The sequence below is a fragment of the Mycotypha africana genome (genome assembly GCF_025528875.1).
Source record: "Mycotypha africana strain NRRL 2978 chromosome Unknown BDF20scaffold_9, whole genome shotgun sequence".
NCBI lineage: Eukaryota > Fungi > Mucoromycota > Mucoromycetes > Mucorales > Mycotyphaceae > Mycotypha > Mycotypha africana.
Window position 1 is genome coordinate 1,417,831 of NW_026515733.1, and position 18,716 is coordinate 1,436,546.

An 18,716-nucleotide genomic window follows, 5' to 3' on the forward strand; every position below is an offset into this window, starting at 1 on the left:
CAAAAAGAGTGTTGAGTTCTATGAGTTGGCTTTCATAGAGTACGATACTCCTGGTGGCACGACTTGTATGTTCAGTCGTCATGGGTGAGAGTGGTAGTATTAACTTTGGTGGACTTTCTTTGTCTACGATAGTTATTATTTTTACAAAGTTTTCAGTTACTTTCCAAAAAAGGCAATTTTCAAAAAAAGTGTTTTTGGAAAGCGGAAAAAAAAGCCCAAATTTGTCCGCTATTACGTTTAAACAGAGATTTTATTATATAATATTAATTTTTTTAAAGCCCAATGGACACGAGATATTAAGCTTATCTAAATTGCCCGGGGCAGCTCCAAAGGCTTAAAAGAAACTAAAAACCCCTTAGGGCTCAAGGGTAAAAAGGATTATGTACTAAAGGATTGTGGGAGGGGAAGAGGGTAACCAGTCGAGCAATAGGTGCCCTAACCGAGGAGTTGTAGGCGGCTCTTGAGAGTGGTGTAAGTAGTCGAGTTCAAACAAAATGTGACAAAGTGCTGGCCATAGAAAATGCCAGTGTTGTATTTGGGATGGTTTGTTGATCGGATGTGTAGGAAGACGGTTGAGGACATAGGATATGGGATCACAGACTGATGTGGGGAGTTGTAGGCGGTGGTGCATGTTTAAACAGGAGATAGCGTGGAACTTTGTAAGTAATGACGAGGGATGTTTAAGGCAATAGGTTCGGTGGCCTCCAGGAAGCCAACCCAAACGCCATCGGATATATCGGCTGCGTTCATTAGTTGACATTGGAATATAGAGGATCGGGTCGATCATTAATCGAGAACGGCATTGAGATATCAGTTTGGAGGTGGGGCTGTTCGATTGTTGAATGTGAAGGAGGCTAGTGCGGAAGTTAGCAATACAGCGTCGCAGAGCAGCTGATTCAGATCGTTGATTGAGCGGAGAAGAAGTGTAATCTTGCCAGATCGGAGAACGAGCAAGCTTGCAATATAACGATTTACTTTGTTGCTGGCCTATATATGGGAGTAGTATCGAGATTAAAGTATCAGTAGGCAGTGAGGTAGAACGTAATAGGAACTTAGCTTGTAGGACGAAGGAGCGTTCTTTCATGGTGGGCAGATTGGCAAGGTGGAGCATAAGTCGGGCAGACGATCTACTGGATCCACCAAAGATTCGTCGAATACACTTGTTCTGGGTATCCTCGAATTGTTTATATTGCTTCGCGGTTAGGGGGCTAATGGCCAGTCCGTATTCCATCTTTGTGCGGACTAATTGGGCATATAACCGTAGTGAGAGCAGTTTTTCGAATCCACCAGGATTGACACCGATTGCTGCTAATTGATTCATCGTAGTTAGGGCCTTAAATGTGTTAGTACGTGCTAGTTCATTTATATCTATACTACCACCTGGTTGAAAAGGTATCCCTAGATACGGAAAAGTGAGCTGACGTTGTAGAGGAACTCCATAAAGCTGGTAATCTATAGGGTGCGTTGATTTGTCTAGTATAACACATTTATTCGGATGCCAGCGATAGCCTAGCCGAAGACTATGAGCTTCACATTGTTGCAACAGGGTCTGAAGATGATCTTTATCAGTAATCAAGACGACATCGTCGGCATATAGTAAACAGTTGATATTTAGAATCAATTCCAGAACAGGCAAGGAAAGATCCAGTGGGCTTGGACGGAGCAGTGTAGGCAGTTCGTTAATGTAATATGAATAGAGTATAGGAGATAGTATGGATCCTTGAAGGACACCAGTAGTAGGGCTGAAAGGCTCTGACTTGGCATTGTTCTGGAGGACTTCAATGCTGACATCGTCAAACATATTTTGAAGTAGGGCAAGGAGCAGTTCTGGAATATGGGGACGAAGCACTGTCCATATGACGTTACGGTCAATCGTATCGTACGCTGATTTGATGTCGAGGAAAGCTAGAACTGGTTCGATCTTGTGCTGGCGTTTCAGAATATTGCAGATTTCCGCTAAACAAAGAGCTTGATCTAAGGAGCTACGGGCAATACGGAATCCACCCTGCGCAATATCGAGTGGGGGACTATTGGCCAAAAGGTAATCTTGGATGCATCGCTCTAAAATTTTGCGAAAAATAGATGTAAGACTAATTGGACGGTAGTTACCTGGATCGGTTGGGGGGCCTTTCTTATAAATCGGAATCGTTTGGGCAATGCGCCAAGACTTAGGCGTATAGGACCATTTCCAGGTTAATTGGAAGATATTTAATAGAAAGGGTGCTATTCGGTCGCTGACTGGTTGCAGCATTTCGATTTTGATATCATCCACTCCGGGAGCTTTCTTACGGGGGAGGCTTTTGATCCCAGTTACAATGGTATCCTCAGAAATGAAGAACTCGTTTAAAGTGAACGCTTGCGTGGGGTCAACTGGTGGTAATTGGCGTTGATACGGTGATGGAAGATATTGACCCGAATACGTGCCTGCATATGAGACGCCATGAGATCAGCTGCAGCTTGTGGACCTTCTGGGGAAGAGAACGAAGGGGTTAGATTTCGCTTCTTACGGATTTTACTAAAACGTGCAATTGCTTTGGTATACTCTTCATGACTCATCTGATAACAAAACTGTTGCCATGTTTCCTGTCGACGAGTTCGATAGAGACGACGAAGTTTGGCCTTGGCTTGCTGATGTTTGATCCAGTAGTCAAGTTTGTTCAGTCCAGTAGCCCGGCGCCATTTCCGATAGTAGTATTCTCTTTGATCAAACGTTTGTTGCATTTCGACGGTCCAGAAGGATTCCAAGTTTATGACATGTGGTTGGGTGACCCGTCCACAGACTTGATCTAATGCGGCATAGAGAGCAGTACAAAGATTCGACTGTAAGAGCTCGATCACTTCAATAGCTTGTGTACGATACTGGATGTGCTGAGCCATATTTAAATCAGTGGGGTTACGGTCAAGTTGGTCTTGAAAGGTTTGTCGATAGGCATGGATCTTGCCAGGTTGCTGTAGTTTCCCTAGGTGCCATTGTTGTCGAGGAGGTGGTAGTTTCTTCAGGACATTCTTGGGGCAATCAAACGTCAGTGGCATGTATTTGTGGTTGGAATCAAGCGACAGGTCGTCGCGAATGAGCAATTTAGGATTACTGAGTTCAGTATTACTCAGAAAATAATCAATGATACTGGTGCCATTAAAGGTGAGTGACGTAGGCTGTCCATATTGAAGTCTAGAGTTCCAATTAATGAGGTTATTGGCACGGATACAATCATATACCAATTTTCCTCGGTAGTTGAACGTTGAATCTCCTGTGTAGGATCCCATACGGGCATTGAGGTCTCCACATATGATAGTTGTGGTGGTTGTAAATGATTCAGTTGGGAGGCTATGCAAAATCTCTGTTACTTCATCGTTAGTTAAAGAGGGAGGGAGGTAGAGACAATGGATGAAAAAATTGGATACAATAAAGGAGAGGGTATATTTAGATAGAAGCGGATGTGTATGGTTGATGTGATGAACTCGGAGGTGGTGTGCAGGATTAACTAAAAGAGCGATTCCGTTTCTCCCTCGGTAGGTGTTTTCAACTGGCTACCCATATGTGTGGTATTGAATCCAGTGAGTTGGGTATCGACTGGGTGGTAGTAACCACGTTTCAGTGATTAATAGAAAAGTAGATGAGGCGGCTAAGTTTAATAGAGGTGTAATAGCTTGTTTTCGGAGGCCGGATGCATTGAATTGTGATATGGTTAAGGTTGTCATTAATGTTGAAGATCAAACTCTTCCTCATCAAATGTAGGGGCGGCCTCTGACATTACATCATCGGCGAAGAATGGGGATTCAGAAGTTTGTTGATTTCGATTGGAAGCAATAGTGGAATACAACTCCTTAGTTATTTGATTAGTTTCTAAAAAGTGTCGAGCAACAGCATATTTAACTAGGATTCGAATATACTTAAGTGCATTCATGATACGGGTCTGATGGAGCTGACGAGCCATGTCATCGCGTTCATTGTCGGACAGGTCGTTATATTTGGGATCTTTAAGTATAGTTCCACTGGTTGGGTTGAATGATTCTTGGATTGTGATCTTAAATTTACGTAGTTGGTCTTTGAACTCGCTGGCGTAATCATTGTGAACAAGTACTGCCACAATGTTACGATCAGGGTAATGGGTATCAAGAAGGCGGCTGTTGTTGAGACCAAGTTTGCGGAAATGGTTGCGAAGCTGTCCTATAGGGATACGAGCCTTGGTGGGGAGGTAAATATATTGGAATCCTTGGTTATTTGAGGGTGCTTGAAGGATACGTGCAGCAGCTTCTTGTCGTTGAAGACGTCTCTGTTCTCGGTTTTGTTCCATGCTGCGTTTGAGTTGTTCGAGGCGGGCTGGGTCGCGCCAGGGTAATGCAGCCATGTCGGGCTGGGCCGCTGGGGCGTCTTGGGAGGAGGGATGCTGAGCATTAAGCTGAACGCGGAGCTTTTCTATCTCTTGCTGGGCTGCTTGAAGTTGCTGGGTGAGACTGGTTACCAGGGTAGTTAGTTCGGCAATCTGTTGTTGGGGATCTAAGGTACTCGTAGCAGTGCTGGCTGCTTGCGTAACTGTTTCAGGGTTAGTTGTTTGATAGGATGAGGGTGGGTGCAAAATTGCGAACATGGCATTAGCTTTGACTTGACGAGAGCAAGAGCTGCATTTAAACAGAGGCTGAGAAGGGCTAGTTGGGTCAGTACCTTTCTTATGAAAGGTGGTGTAGGTGCTGCAACTTGGGCAAAAAATGTTCTGTCGGTGGCGATCGAAAAGGTCCAATAACTGCTGAATTTTTCTCGTTAGTAAAGTTTGGTCCTGATTTTTTTAAAAAGCTTGAATAAGTAGTTCGATTAAAGATAAAGGAAAGAATATGGAATATAGATAATTCTTAGGTGAGATTAGTTACGTAACATAAAAACTAAATAGGTTATCTTTATGAAATATATTTTACTTAGATTATCGCATCACCATCAACATGAATTTCGATCCTCTAAACTGGTTCATTTATGGACGGCCAATAAGGGATTTCTTGGATATGTATAAGATAGATCCTTTTAAGTAATGGGCGTCCATTATAATTATTTTGTTTATTGTTGCGTTCCGATTGAATATGGTAACATAGAATTGTAGCATTATCAAGAGCAATTGTTAGAGCAAGAATCAGATACTGTCATAGCATTAACTGGTCTGACAAGGGAAGTCTGAATTTCGAAGAAGTGTAATAAATCATGCTAATATGCTCCTTTGGCAAAAGTCGGTCTAAAATAGAGGTAAAGCGTCAAATTATTCGAGCGGAAAGCAACAGTAATCAGTCTTTGACGACGCTACATTTTAGCTTTCCTTTGTTTAAGTCTTGGTTGCGTCCCATAAACCATTGAAGCGCGATTTTTTTTTTTTTTTATACTTTTTCTATCATACGAGTTTAGGAAAACATTCTTTACTTGACTGCTAAACACTGCCACTACCTCTCGAAAGTCGGAGATGAAAATTCAAATCATAGTTGTGCAATTCTTTTTTAACATCATTTACGAGTAAAGTTTATTTTATGGAATTTAAGAGAAGCTTCAATTGATCTTACTTCTGATAAATTCCAATTGGAAGACGGCACGGTGGTACGAACATCGCGCGGCCATCCCACAATTTTATGTGTAGGTGCTTTTCTGTAAACAACTGTTTATATGGCACATGATCAGCTTGTGCTTCACCAGTTTGTTCTCCAATCAGAAACTTTTTTTGGTGTTTCTGCCATTGTTCAAACCCGCAAATATTTGATGACTTACTGTACAAGCCCAACATCCTTCCTCGAACTTCTCTTTTAAGCTTGTCTCTCGAACCTTTTCGATAAGGTTCTACAAAGTTTGAGGAAGCAGCGGAATTATGAAGAACAGGAGGGGGAACTGACCGACAAACTGGTTGCATTGCTGGAACAAACTCGACTACAGGTAGACTGCCGGACACAGCTACGATTCTATGTCAACAACAGGATAGTCGTAATATGTACCTTAGGGGATTTCCACTTACCAGTATAGGGTGCGCCATTCGGAAGTTTGTTCCACAATATAAAGGAAAGATCAGCATTCAGTTTCTCTTTGACGAATGATAAGGCAATCGCTGAGCCCACTAAATAAACTGTTATTGATGTGTCCTCATCATTTAAATGGTAAATGAAGTGTCTAACCTTAATTATGCATGGTGCCAGAAGGGAATGTGGCAATTGTCTCTGTTTTGGTGCAATAGCCAATAAGTATGTTCGTTTTATACTTAACATACATATCATCAATGGCTTTTTGCAATCCCTTGAGATCATTCTTATATTCCTTGGCAATATAAGTAGAAGGATGAATGCCCTGAATACGCTTAGTAAAAGATTTTTTTTAAGCTGTTCAACCAATTCCTTATTATGGGGTCCTGAACAGCCTCCTTCACTTCGCTTGGAACGATCTTGGTCAAATTGACCGATCTTTCACGGCAAAAGTGGCCCAGCATCAACGAATAATCAGTTGGCTGCTTTCTGCCAAAGTTTTTGTGGACCACTTTTTTGACATCATCCTGGTTCAGCTTCAGAACAGAATGCATGATAGCTACATTTGAAGCTTGAATATCTGCCTCAGGCAATCTGGTATATTCTTCATAAGCATCATTAACCTTCTCAATCAATAGTTTCAAACGAATGTTATCATTAACTTCAGACATGGGGCAAATTGGAGACATTATGCTGTGAGGATTGTTAACAGAAAGAAAGTATTATTAGCCGAAAGACAGCAAAAACAGCCTTAATATTCATTAATGTGTGCAATATTTGCTTGTTTGTATGGATGGATTACCGTTATGTGTTTATGGGGATTACTGTTATGAATCGATAGTTAGGAACTTGATATCTTTCCTTATTCTGAAGAAATTTGTAGATTGTTGAATCGGGAGTTAATTTTTATTTAAACGCAGGCGTCGACGTCTCGCTGAGATATTTAGTCAATTAAAACTGATAACTGTTATGAGTCGATGACTATGAACTTAGTGTCTTTATTGGTCTTCAGATGAAATAGGACGCGTATAGAAATTAGTCACTAATTTCAGGTTCGGGTGTTTGGGCGGGTGGTTATTATACTTAAGGCTTGTATCTTGTTATATGTTGTACATAACCTATATTAGATACAATATAGATAGACGTGGTAGAATGTACTCTCTACCTGGTTGTACGTACTCGCGTATTGTAGATGTTATCTCACCAAACACGCCACTCGCTCAATCAGCTACTTATAAATTTGATTGCCCGATCATTGCATTTTTTTAATCAACTTGATCGCGTTTGGGCCTTACTTTGGGCCGCCATAACATTATTATAGCGTATATAAAAACCTTATAAATGAACGATATTGAGATTCATAGGTGCTTTCATATGTAAGAACGATAGCAGCTCGAATCGAGGACCGAAGGCCCAAAATTAATCAACTTGTCTGTTTGGTCCTTGCTTTTTTTCAATCAAATTGATTGACGTTGGTCCTCCATCTTTTGAACCCGATCCACAGATAAAAATCCCATGAAGCCCACCTTTTGAGCGAAAACGAAGCAGCAATTCTTCTTACATCTATAGGAGTAAGCAGCTATTATATTACATCAACATCGTGGGCTTGATAATAAATGTTATTAAATATTCTTACAATAATTTTGTGATGGTTATGTAAAAGTCATTAAAATGCAAAAATAATTAAGCTATGATGGACTGTATGCTGTCTGGCTGTATGTGCTACAGTATTATTGCTGTTACCTAAGTAATGCTTCAGTTCGTTACAATTATGTAAGTAGTTTGTTATCGTTGATCGAGCAATTGAGGGATTCAAAAGAAAATTAAGACCGCCAGAATATTTATACGCAAAAATTAGTTTCGAAACTATTCTAAGAACCTAGAAGAGGAAGTTTTCCATTACTATTTTTTTTTTTTTTTTTTTTTTTTTTTTTTTTTTTGTAGATTATTTTATTTTAAAATAATAAATTAGTCACACATCGCTGAGGGGTGGGACATGGAGAGGAAAAGAAGATTTCTATGGCAAGTAAATTAGTCGAAAGCAGCCGCTTCCCGCATGAGCTGCGAGGAAGACAGGCTCAAAGAAATTATGTTATATGCTTTACTAGAGACGGATGGGGGATGAAAAGGAATATCATGGAATATCATTCGAAAGAATGACGTCCAGATAGCCCAATGGATACTGAAGCAGACAGTGAAAAATCGAGATTGCTCGGACGAAGGTAGTGATGGTGGCGAGTGTAATCTTAGGGCGGCGGAGATGCTTTGAGGATCAAAGTCGAAGGATGGGAAATATACCGCGAGGCCTTCTTGCCATATCTGCCAGCGTGGTGGACAACTGGTTGTAAAATGTTCGAACGTATCAATATCATGATTACAAAGTCTGCAGGTAGCAGATGAAACTACCCCTGCAGCTTGTAAGACTGATAAGCATGGTAATTTTTTCAAAATGGTGCGATAGCCTAGGTCGCGAGCCGGAAGAAACAAAGGAAGGGACCAGAACAGGGTGAACATCCGTTTGGGGATCACCCCTATACCTGATGCTTGTTGCATTTGGATGTGATGATGAAGTCTAAACGTTGAAGCCGAATAATGACGCCAAAGGTTACTGTTGGCCAATCGTCGTAGTAGTGCAATTTCCAATGACTTATCTGGGTCGTCGGTAGTGATAGAAGAGCCTGCTGGCACCCTGTAGATATACGGGTGAAGTTGAACTGTAGCATCGGTGAGTAATTGGCCCAAAAGATGTGAAAGCAACCGCGGTTTCACATTATATTCACCTGGCCGTTTCATTATGAGGCGGTTAGTGGACTGGTCGTAGCGGAAAAAGGCGTTGGCAAGCATCTTGGGATGGCGTTCTAGCCAGTGCGACTCTGGTAAGCGTGTAAACAAAGAATGTAATGGGAAGAGTAACAAGCTCTTGAGTGGAATATCCTCCAATGGGAGGGTAACATTCAAATGATCAAACGCTGTGAACATAATCGGTATAACCGAGGTTGGATGACAAAGATGAGGAGTTCGATGAATAGCGCAAAAGAAAGGAAGTATGGGACTAGTAAATGTGATGCCCATCAACCGGAAATGATGGCGAAGGAGTACTTGAACTAGGGAAGGCTGTGGAGAGAATAACATTATTAACCATTTCATTTGCAGGATTAAATGTTGCATCGCAACATTTAACAGACCGACTCCTCCTAAGTGTCTGGGCATAAGAAGTCGAGCATAGGAAACTAATGGGAATTTTTTCCGCCATACAAACTGATAGCTAAGTTTCTGTAAGGCTGTGATAAAGGTTTTGGTAGGATGGAATATACGAAGACAATACCAAACTTTGGACAATATAAGTGTATTCATTATCGTTACCCGACCGCGTAATGATAATTGTCTCGGTGAATAAAGTGCCACTTGCTTTTGAACAGATTCTAATAATGTATCTTGAACATAATTTCGTTGGTGAATCGTATAAGGTAAATAGAAGCCTAAATACCGGAGAGGGGCCTTTTTTCCTTTCCATTACTACAAACATTACATAGTAATCATTGTTTCTTGTAATGCTTTAAGAGAGTTTAAAATGGTCGTGGGTGGTTTAAATTCAATTGCAGCTTGTATCATATGCATAAAGTTTATCCGAAAAATAACAGAAATAGTTTAAAAAAAAGCAAGGAAAAGGGAAAATAATATCTAAAAATAAAATCGTTACCTGAAACCATAAAACTTTAAAGATATCTCAAAGTATTTATGAAATGTAAAAATTTTATCTCAAATTTTGTGTTTTACAATCTCAAAAAGTATGTCTCAAATAGCTTTTACCTGCCTTAAGGCAAGAAAAATGAACTATCGTTCTCACATATAAACGAATATATAGATTTCAATATAATTTAAAAAATATACACTTACATATGTTATGAAACTGTAGAAACTTTTAAACTGCAGAAAAAGTACCATTTTTATGCTTTTTTTTGGAGGACCAAACCGAGGACCAAACGCAATCAAGTTGATTGAAAAAATGCAAGGACCGGGTAATCAAATTTATTAAGTAGTTGATTAAGCGGGGCGTCGGTACTGGGTCGAATCTGGGGACCTAACCCCCGGTGGAGCTTGATCCATTTCTCACTGCTTCTTAGGGTTTTTTAATGCCGCTATTAAGGTGGTTCTCGGTCGGTGTTGGTGTTTAAATAAGTTATGAATAATTGTGGTGCCCGCCCAGGGTTAATTAAGCAAGATCGCGAACCACGCCCAAAAGACTTAGCCTACCAATTATAATGATTAGTTTAGCCCCTCCCCCTCCCCACACTTAGATAGTATGCTTTTCGCCTACCACCGCTTCCTGACCAACATTATGTCTTGTTCCATTCTCAACCTGATCTGGCACGGGCAAAATCTGAGATGTAGTTCTTGCCGTGTCCACTTGAGTCTTCAAATAAAAAATACAAATGTTTAATCGTATGAATGAATCTATAATAGGGTTGAAAATCTTTTGCTTTCAGATAGTCAACAAAACTTTAAGCTTATAAGTAAGCATGCAATCACAGATGATATTTTTACTCAGCAGAGTCTTTCCTTTCATTTATGTGTTTTTTTGATCCGGCTACTTTGGAAATCTGTAACTGTTTCCAGACATTCTGCAGACTGTTTTACTTGTCTTCACTAACGGGTTGTCGTGAAATGTTAATTCTTGCTTGCGGACCTTACATTTTGTATCATTGGCTTGCCAGATAAAAATAAAATTCCAAATAATTACTTTGAACGGTCTTTAGACCTTACTGCTATACAACGATGTGCAAACATGATACGATGAAACAGGATTTTTATTGACAAATAATTATGAATGCAATAGGCACAGAGATATAGTACAAATCAGAAAAATCTCCTGCGCAGGCAATCTAGATAACACTTCGATCGAATGTGCCATACCGCGATCTGATATCTTAAAAGGCGAGACTGATTTAATGTTACGCTCCCGGAGAAAAGTATTACAAATTTCGGCAAGAATACTTGGTTGATAGAGCCACAGGCTTCGTAATAAGTCGCATTGTCGAAGAGAGTTTGGTGGCAGGAATCATCCTGCAGCCAAAGGACCATCTCAGTCTCAACTCTTCCTCTCTAGCTTCGACCAAGAGAGCCTTCTTCATTCAAAGAAGAAACAGGTGCCATATACATTGCGTGTCAAAGAACCTATTACGTAAATTCAAATGTAAGAAATGTCTCCTAATGTTGACATAGCCCAGCTTTTCCTAGATTGGCTCTATGCGCCCACAACCACCAATACTTGAGGGTCCCATTATCTCCTAGTCTGCTTCTAGAACCACTGCCTTTTTTCCCCTTGCACCTTTAAGGGTTTTTTAATTCTTATTCCATTTTTTGTTCTGCCCAGGGCAATTTTGATATGTAGTTTATCTGTGTGCCCATTGGGTTTAAAAATATTTTGTCAATAAAATCTATTTTAAACGTAATTGCTTATTTCTTAAGCGTCAAACTGGGCGATGAACGTGATAATTGGCAAATTATCCCCACTTACGATTGTACAGGTCTCATATGGTATTTTTCTTTGTTTACGGAGGTTGTCGGGCTGCGATGAGTGGGATTTTTATTATATTTGCCAGAAAAAAAAGGCAAAACTGTTGAAGAAATGCATAAAGTAAGCTTCGTAATACTCTCAACTGATGTGGATAGGAAGAAGTTCTCAAATGGTTCTAATGGATTTTTGCTAGTAATAGGGTTGATAACATAAGTTGTCACTTTAGAGGCTCAAATAAAAATCTGACATTCAACGATAATATCATTTACTTATTTACCCGCTTAAAACGAAATGATGCCTTTCCCAAGTATCTAGTACGTAAGCAATTTATCAAGTTATCAACTTTTGGACACAGACTTTTTTTTGTCTTTTGCATACAGGTAGTCAGACATACTCCACATAATTCACAAATGGACGAATTTCCTTCCGGTTACTTTTATATAACGTCTCGGAATTCGGGAAAGGTCATTGACGGTAAACTTTGGTTACTTCAACCGCGTATACGGTGAATCAGCCAACTCACTTTCTCTCTTTGATCAGTTGACGGCGCGTCCAAAAAGGTAACGATGTGCAGATTTGTAAAGTTCGGTTGAATTATTGAACCCAACCATGAACAAACACAACAATAGAATGACGGTAAGATTCTCATTTGGACACCCAAACACAACGATGATAGAGACAATCAATTGTGGTATTACCAGGTAAAAAAAAAGAATATCATTTGAACGTTAACACAATATCTAAATTTAAAAATTTTGAAATAAAAGGATGGGTTCATAGTCAACAAATGTTCGGGAAAGGTTTTAGATGTGCGAGGTGGACCACTTGTCAGTGGGGCTCTCATTTGTCAATATGATCGTAAAGCAATAGCAGAGGCAGATAATCAGAGGTGGGGATACGATAACGGGTATATTTATACCCTGGCCAACCAGCATATGGTGCTTGATGTGAAGGATAATATGACATCCGATGGTACAAGAGTGATTCTACACTACAAAAAACTTGGATATGACAATGCCAATCAATTATGGGATTTAGTACCTGCTGGTGAAGTACGAGCAGAACGAGAAATTTTATTTGAGGCAGAATTCGAATAAGAAAAACAGTTAAATAAATAATAATAAAACAGTTACGCATGCATATATAAGCAGTTAGAATATGCATATCACAATCGCAAGGCATACGATTCATCACACGTGAAGCAGCGACGAAGATCATCATCCGCCACGAACTCACCTCCACCATCTGAGAGCTTTGATAGCTGGTGATGTTCGTTATTGTTCATATAATGATCCTTGCTGTGATCTCTTCTAAGATCATGAATTTTTTGAATACGTTCTTCAATAGTATCCTGAACAATGTACCAGAATACATTTGTCTGGTGAAAAGTATGATAGAATTTAGTATAGGCAGGGATACGATTCAATCGCACTAAAAAAGTTATATACCTCTTTCTTCTGACCAATACGATGGATACGATTAATAGCCTGCTTCTCCATTGACTCATTTAAAACAGGCTCCACAATAAAGACTGTTTGTGCAGCAACCAAAGTCAAGCCACTGGATTGACTTCTTGCATGTAAAAGAATGACACTAATGTCAGGATCATTCTGAAACTTCGTAACTGTGTTCTTATTAGTTGAAGAGCCAGAGTTTAATTGTACATATTTAATGCCATTTCTCTTCAGGCCCAGGGAAAGCATCTCTAGCACTTTGGTCCACTGTGAAAAGACAACACATTTGCCTTGTGTTGTTACTTTGATGTATTTAATGTGTCGAAGAATGCTGTCTAGTTTGGCACCTTGTCCTTCAACAATTTTTTGCCTACCAATTTTTTGAATAAGCGAATGCAATTCAACCTGATTATCCGTATTTACGTTATTGATGCATGCTAAAGAGGATGAAGATGTACAACTGCTACGAACGGGATTGATATCCTCCTTGTTATGCATTTCAATCTTTTTATAGGCTGAACAAATGTATAGTTTAAATAAAACGAATTGTAAAAGACACTATACGTTCTATTACTTACATATGTTGTACCATTCGTTCATCTTTACAGTAGCATTACAGGTATGGCATCTCTTACTCGACTTGAACCAACGAATACCGCATTCGACACAAGACTATAATCAGTAAATTGTCAGTACCTTTATCGTTTATAATAGATTTGGAAGAGAAACACTTACTGTATGTCCACTGAAAATTTCCGAATATATATATATATATATATACATATTTATGAACAAAAAAGTCAGATTTATAACAATTGATAGACTAATTCTTGGAATAACATACCAATAAGTAATTATGCCTTTCTCGAAGGGCTCTTGACAGATAAGACAATCTTTTGGCTTTTTATTCTCAACTTCCGTATCCAGTTTCTTCTGTTCTTCGATGAGCGTTTTAAAATACATTGCTCTTGACCTGCTTTGACTGATCATTTCCAACACTTTTTCGCTTTGAATTTCAATTTTGCTCAGTTGTCGCGCTGGATTTGGATCATTCCATTCCTGCAATATATGATCAGAAGATAGGTTCAGTATTTGAAGTGTCATAGTAAATCATTTTCGCGACTTACAACTAGAGTATCTGAAATTGCTTGTAAGTATTTATAATACGCAATGCGCCCATTAAATAATTGTGAAATCCTTCTAAAATCACTATATATACAGAATAATGAAAATTGACGGTAAGTTAAGGACATGATGGAGTTCGAAACGACCAAAACAGAGTCGACTTACGTATCCAAAAGATCAATTAACTTTGTTTGCAGAGGTATATGAGATCGAATATGATCGTGCTCTTTTTTTAGCAAATCTTCAATTTCATGCATGTCTGGATATTCAGCAATTTTTCTCCTCAAACCCCTCAAGGACACTTCGATATCTTTTAAGCATTCGATATGGAAAGTTCCTGGGAACATAATCTGTTTCCGAAAGCTCTTTTCATTGGCTTCAATCCGTCGTCCACGCTATTTAATCGTAAACATAGCAGCCATCAGTATTTTAAAAGAACCATAAAGTCATGAAATTTCCCAAACAATGGTTACCTCGCTTACAAACTCTCCATTGTCCCAATCTGAATCACTTAAGTCTGACAAAGGGGCTACTATGCCTATAATATATCGGTAAGTGAATCATATTCCTCTACTTTATATCAGATTCTAACATTTACCTTTAACGATGAATCTTCTGTCTTTTAGAAGATTTTGATATGCTGATAAGTAGATTTCACACAACTAAGTGGCAAACAAAGTTTAATATTGATTTCAACATCGAACTTGTAACTATTTTTCGTACCTCCTGCTGCTCGAGTGATTCCTCATATTCATTGCCGGTAACCTCATCATTTGCATCATTATCGACTAGTGGTTTCGAAAGGATAGGTATAATTTTACTCCGCAAAAATAATATTTTCTCTAGCTGGTCATCTAATTGACCCCCGATATATTTGACATTCCATAACAAATTGAGATCAGCTTTTCGCTGTGAACCTTCTCTGAAGTTATTAGGTTCATCATTTTTGAGTTGATCTTTGACAATATCAAAAGGCTCATCATCATCGCTATCTTCGTCATCATCATAGCTTATTTTTTGTAAGAAGTCGAAGGAAATAGATCTACTTCCGCATTTTAACTCATCATTCGCTTCAATTCGTGCGGCTGCTTTCAACATTTCTTCCGTATATGTTTTGACATTTAAAGCATTAGGCTCTAACAACTGACGACGTATCGCACTGGCTTCTGAATAATAGTAATCTTCCTGCTCCTGATTTTCTATGGCATGATACACGCCCGCGAGGAAGAAATAATACTGATGTAACAGCATGCGCCATTTTGACAGTCGCTGGGATAACAAAACAGATACTCTATCATCTTTAATTTCTTTCTCCTCATTATCGGCGTCTCTAAGAGTCACCAAGGAAGATGTTCCTTCAGCATATTCTCTTCCCTTCTCTTGATTTTTCAATTTACAATGATCGGCTAATTCTTTAATATTGTCTTTCACAATTTCTTGTACACTTGGAATGTATTTGAGATAGACTTTAGCTGCTCTATCAAATTGTTTCAGCAATTCAAACATGCCACCATATTTCAGTTGCATTTTGTAGTATGAGTATTGATTGTCATCTAACGCTGTTTTAGCAGATTTTCCCATATCCATTAACACTTCATCTAAAGACTGAAACTTCTTGTTATTAACATTTGCGGAAACGCTTAGCTTCATAGAAGTATTCGTAATTATGGATGGATGAACACAATTTTGACGTAAGGCTAGTAACTTCATACAAGTAATAAGCAATGCGTTAAATAATAACCTAAGATAAGGAAAAGAAAAAAGGGGGGATTCTAAACAGTTTTCTTACCCAGGTTCTCATTCTTGTTTGAATAGCATCAAAGTCATTTATTGTTTGCTGAGAAGCATTTGGTGGTAATGTCCAATTGATACTATCCAGCCATTCCAGACGTAATGCAGTTCGGCAGGCCCTCCATAGATCATCATAATAATGCTGCTCAATTTGTGTGAAGGGTATACGAACAACATGACGATGCTGTTCAGGAATATGTATTTGGTTCTCAAGCATATACTTGGCATTTCTTCTAATAGTTGTTTTCGCAAAATTATAGAAAATCGTTCTGTAACGGGGATCTGTACATAGTAATCTAAAATCTTTTTCTCGATTTAAGGTTTCTTCTAAAGATAAAAAATCATAGAGACCGTAGAGATCATTGAAGTCTCGTTTCATAGGAGTACCGGTAACAGCCCATGAATACCACCGAGGAATTAGCTTAGCGACGGATGAAACTCTCGTCAAAGGGGCTTCAATCATTTGCGCCTAAGAGATATCATATTAGCCTCAATAGATAACACGGGTCACACATAATAGCGAATGATTGTTCTTACTTCATCTAATATACAACGAAACCATAAAGTAGCAACCAAAGGGCTAATCATGAATTCTCGTTTATATTCGACGCCTTTTACCGACAAAACGATTAGTAACGATGCCTCCATTAATAGACACAAAAATAAATCTTACCTGATCTCCTAGGCCGTTTAGGAGGAGGTTTGGTATAATGAATTTCTGATGTGAATGCCTACGGATAATATCAGTAACTTTTGCTATTGAACATCTTAAATAAAGCATGTAAAGTGGATACCTCATAATGAGTTAAAACAATGTCATATTCTGCAAAATCATATGGTTGAATAGTTGGATCCTTTCGACGTCCCTCGTACACAAGTACTTTTAGGCTAGGAGCATGCTTCTCTATTTCAGACTTCCATTGGTTGACGATAGATCCGGGCGCTATGATGAGAGTGCTTCTTACAACTGTCAGATTAGGAAAGTCATCCTCTTTAGGATGATATAAATCTGAGGGATTGTACTTGTGTTTTGCTACTAGGCTCAGCACACTATAAAGCCGACATTTTGAGTTATTACTCAAGGATTACATTACGAACTTCAATAAGGTTTCTTTTACCTAATAGTCTTTCCTAAACCCATCTCATCGGCTAGAATTCCGCCTCTGTAGGATCGATCGATCAAATCAGAAATAGCTTTCCGATCAGTACTGGTAGCATCAGTCATAAGATTGGTGTAATTTCCTGTCGTTGAAGTTTGGTGCTCTCCGGCATACAATAATGGTAATTCTCTATATACGAAGGGATTGGCTTTCACAACTCCATCCCCGTTCACATAGTGTGCCTCTCTACTAATCATCCATTGAGTATTTTGTGTTTGGAAGGGCGTTAATGTAGCAATAACTTCTGGTGAAGTATATTGACGTAAATGCATTTTTGATACTTCAGGCTGTAGGAAAGCATAAAACTGTTCAACAGAATTGTCAATGGGGATTGTGCTTTGCTCTGACTGTGGCGTTTTTGTTGTTACAGTTTCAATTAAATTTAATGCCTGAATATATACGGGTATGGCCTTCGTATTCATAGATGTCGAGGATGCTAAAGACGCCTCACTACCTTTGTAATTCTCAACTTTGACATTTATATCGGTAATACCAGCACTACCTGCTTCTTTCCTCGTTTTTGCGCCCATGAATTTATTTTCGACCTTTGTACTTCTATTCAAGCTTCTACTAGGTATATTCTCTATGCCCCCTAATTGTTTCTTGGCATGCGTTGATGCTGGTAGTGTTTTGATCTTCAGTTTTTTTGACAATGCGCAGATAAGTTTAGACGCCTTTTTTTTGTGTGCTGGATCCATACTGTATGCCAGATCAAGATGTAAATTCATAGGCTCCTGGTTTCGGTCAAACGTATTTGCGGATGAGCGAATTTTAATATTGGAAACCGTTACTAAACCAGTAGAGGATGCATATACCAATGCAACAAACAGATCCGTTTCAGTTTCGCAAGCCTCAGTTAAGTCTTCTTTAAACTGTTCCGCTCTAACGACACATTCATGCTCAACAACAATCTCAGCGCTTTCTAACGAGATGATCTTCATCGATGCAAATGTAGAATCGATCAACTTAGTATAGCACCATTCTACAGTCAGTGCTTGTTTTTCGTTGTATTTATCTAATAATAGAGCTGATTCTTTCAATAGTTGTTTGTCAACATTGTAAAATGTGATCGGAAACTGGACCGTGCTTTTGCATCGTGCGATCGGCTTTTGATTTGAACCGTTTTCTTCGACATAATTTTGCTGACCTACAAGGTCATAGGACAGTTTTCTACGCTTTCGATTTTCATTGTTATCCTCTTCATCCTCAACTAAAGGCGTAAGAAAATTGAAAAGATTTTCCAGTTTGCCTAAAGCACCATTTATTACTGCCATTGAGTTATATTGCGCAGTTAAGGAAGAGAAAGCAAAAATTTGAAAAGGGACAAATCTGGCAAGTAAAATACTTCTTTTTTATTAGGTAATCAGATAACCAAAAAGCCATTCAACAAATCATGAAATTTTGTTACAGTCTAGTATGGTGGATCAAATTTTATACATTGGTATACTATATCGTAGGTAAAGTGATAAAGATAACTAGCTTATATAGCACACATATATAAACTAATCAGACGTTAAAAGGTTGTATTCATGTGTTTCATTTCTCAAAGATTATTATAAAAAGTCATCATGATAATTTTCATAAGTTTATATATGTGTGCATATAAAGTGTGATAGTTTGAGAGAATCAAGTGTAAAGTAAGAAAGAATATAGAGACTAAATAATGCTTGCAAAAAAGTCGTTTTC

The 18,716-nt window shown here is 38.7% G+C and overlaps 3 protein-coding genes across 3 annotated transcripts; 1 reads left to right on the forward strand and 2 right to left on the reverse strand.

The window, feature by feature from the left end:
- Window positions 1-3,698: 3,698 nt before the first annotated feature.
- BDF20DRAFT_915714 (uncharacterized protein) lies at window positions 3,699-6,671 on the reverse strand (the record flags this gene model as incomplete). Its single annotated transcript, XM_053084355.1, has 6 exons — window positions 3,699-4,637; window positions 5,539-5,630; window positions 5,741-5,920; window positions 5,982-6,133; window positions 6,231-6,307; window positions 6,387-6,671. The coding sequence occupies 6 exons, from the start codon at window positions 6,669-6,671 to the stop codon at window positions 3,699-3,701; spliced, it is 1,725 nt and encodes a 574-aa protein (XP_052933741.1).
- A 5,239-nt stretch (window positions 6,672-11,910) lies between these two features.
- BDF20DRAFT_915716 (ricin B lectin domain-containing protein) lies at window positions 11,911-12,597 on the forward strand (the record flags this gene model as incomplete). Its single annotated transcript, XM_053084356.1, has 4 exons — window positions 11,911-11,974; window positions 12,041-12,060; window positions 12,130-12,201; window positions 12,268-12,597. 4 exons carry the CDS (start codon window positions 11,911-11,913, stop codon window positions 12,595-12,597), a joined length of 486 nt encoding a protein of 161 aa, XP_052933742.1.
- Window positions 12,598-12,665: 68 nt separating this feature from the next.
- Window positions 12,666-18,304, reverse strand: BDF20DRAFT_915717 (SNF2 family N-terminal domain-containing protein; the record flags this gene model as incomplete). Its single annotated transcript, XM_053084357.1, has 15 exons — window positions 12,666-12,878; window positions 12,949-13,469; window positions 13,533-13,626; window positions 13,690-13,699; window positions 13,799-14,013; window positions 14,082-14,163; window positions 14,245-14,474; window positions 14,553-14,617; window positions 14,678-14,741; window positions 14,803-15,783; window positions 15,869-16,339; window positions 16,408-16,481; window positions 16,544-16,601; window positions 16,665-16,920; window positions 16,989-18,304. The coding sequence occupies 15 exons, from the start codon at window positions 18,302-18,304 to the stop codon at window positions 12,666-12,668; spliced, it is 4,650 nt and encodes a 1,549-aa protein (XP_052933743.1).
- Between the last annotated feature and the right edge of the window lie 412 nt (window positions 18,305-18,716).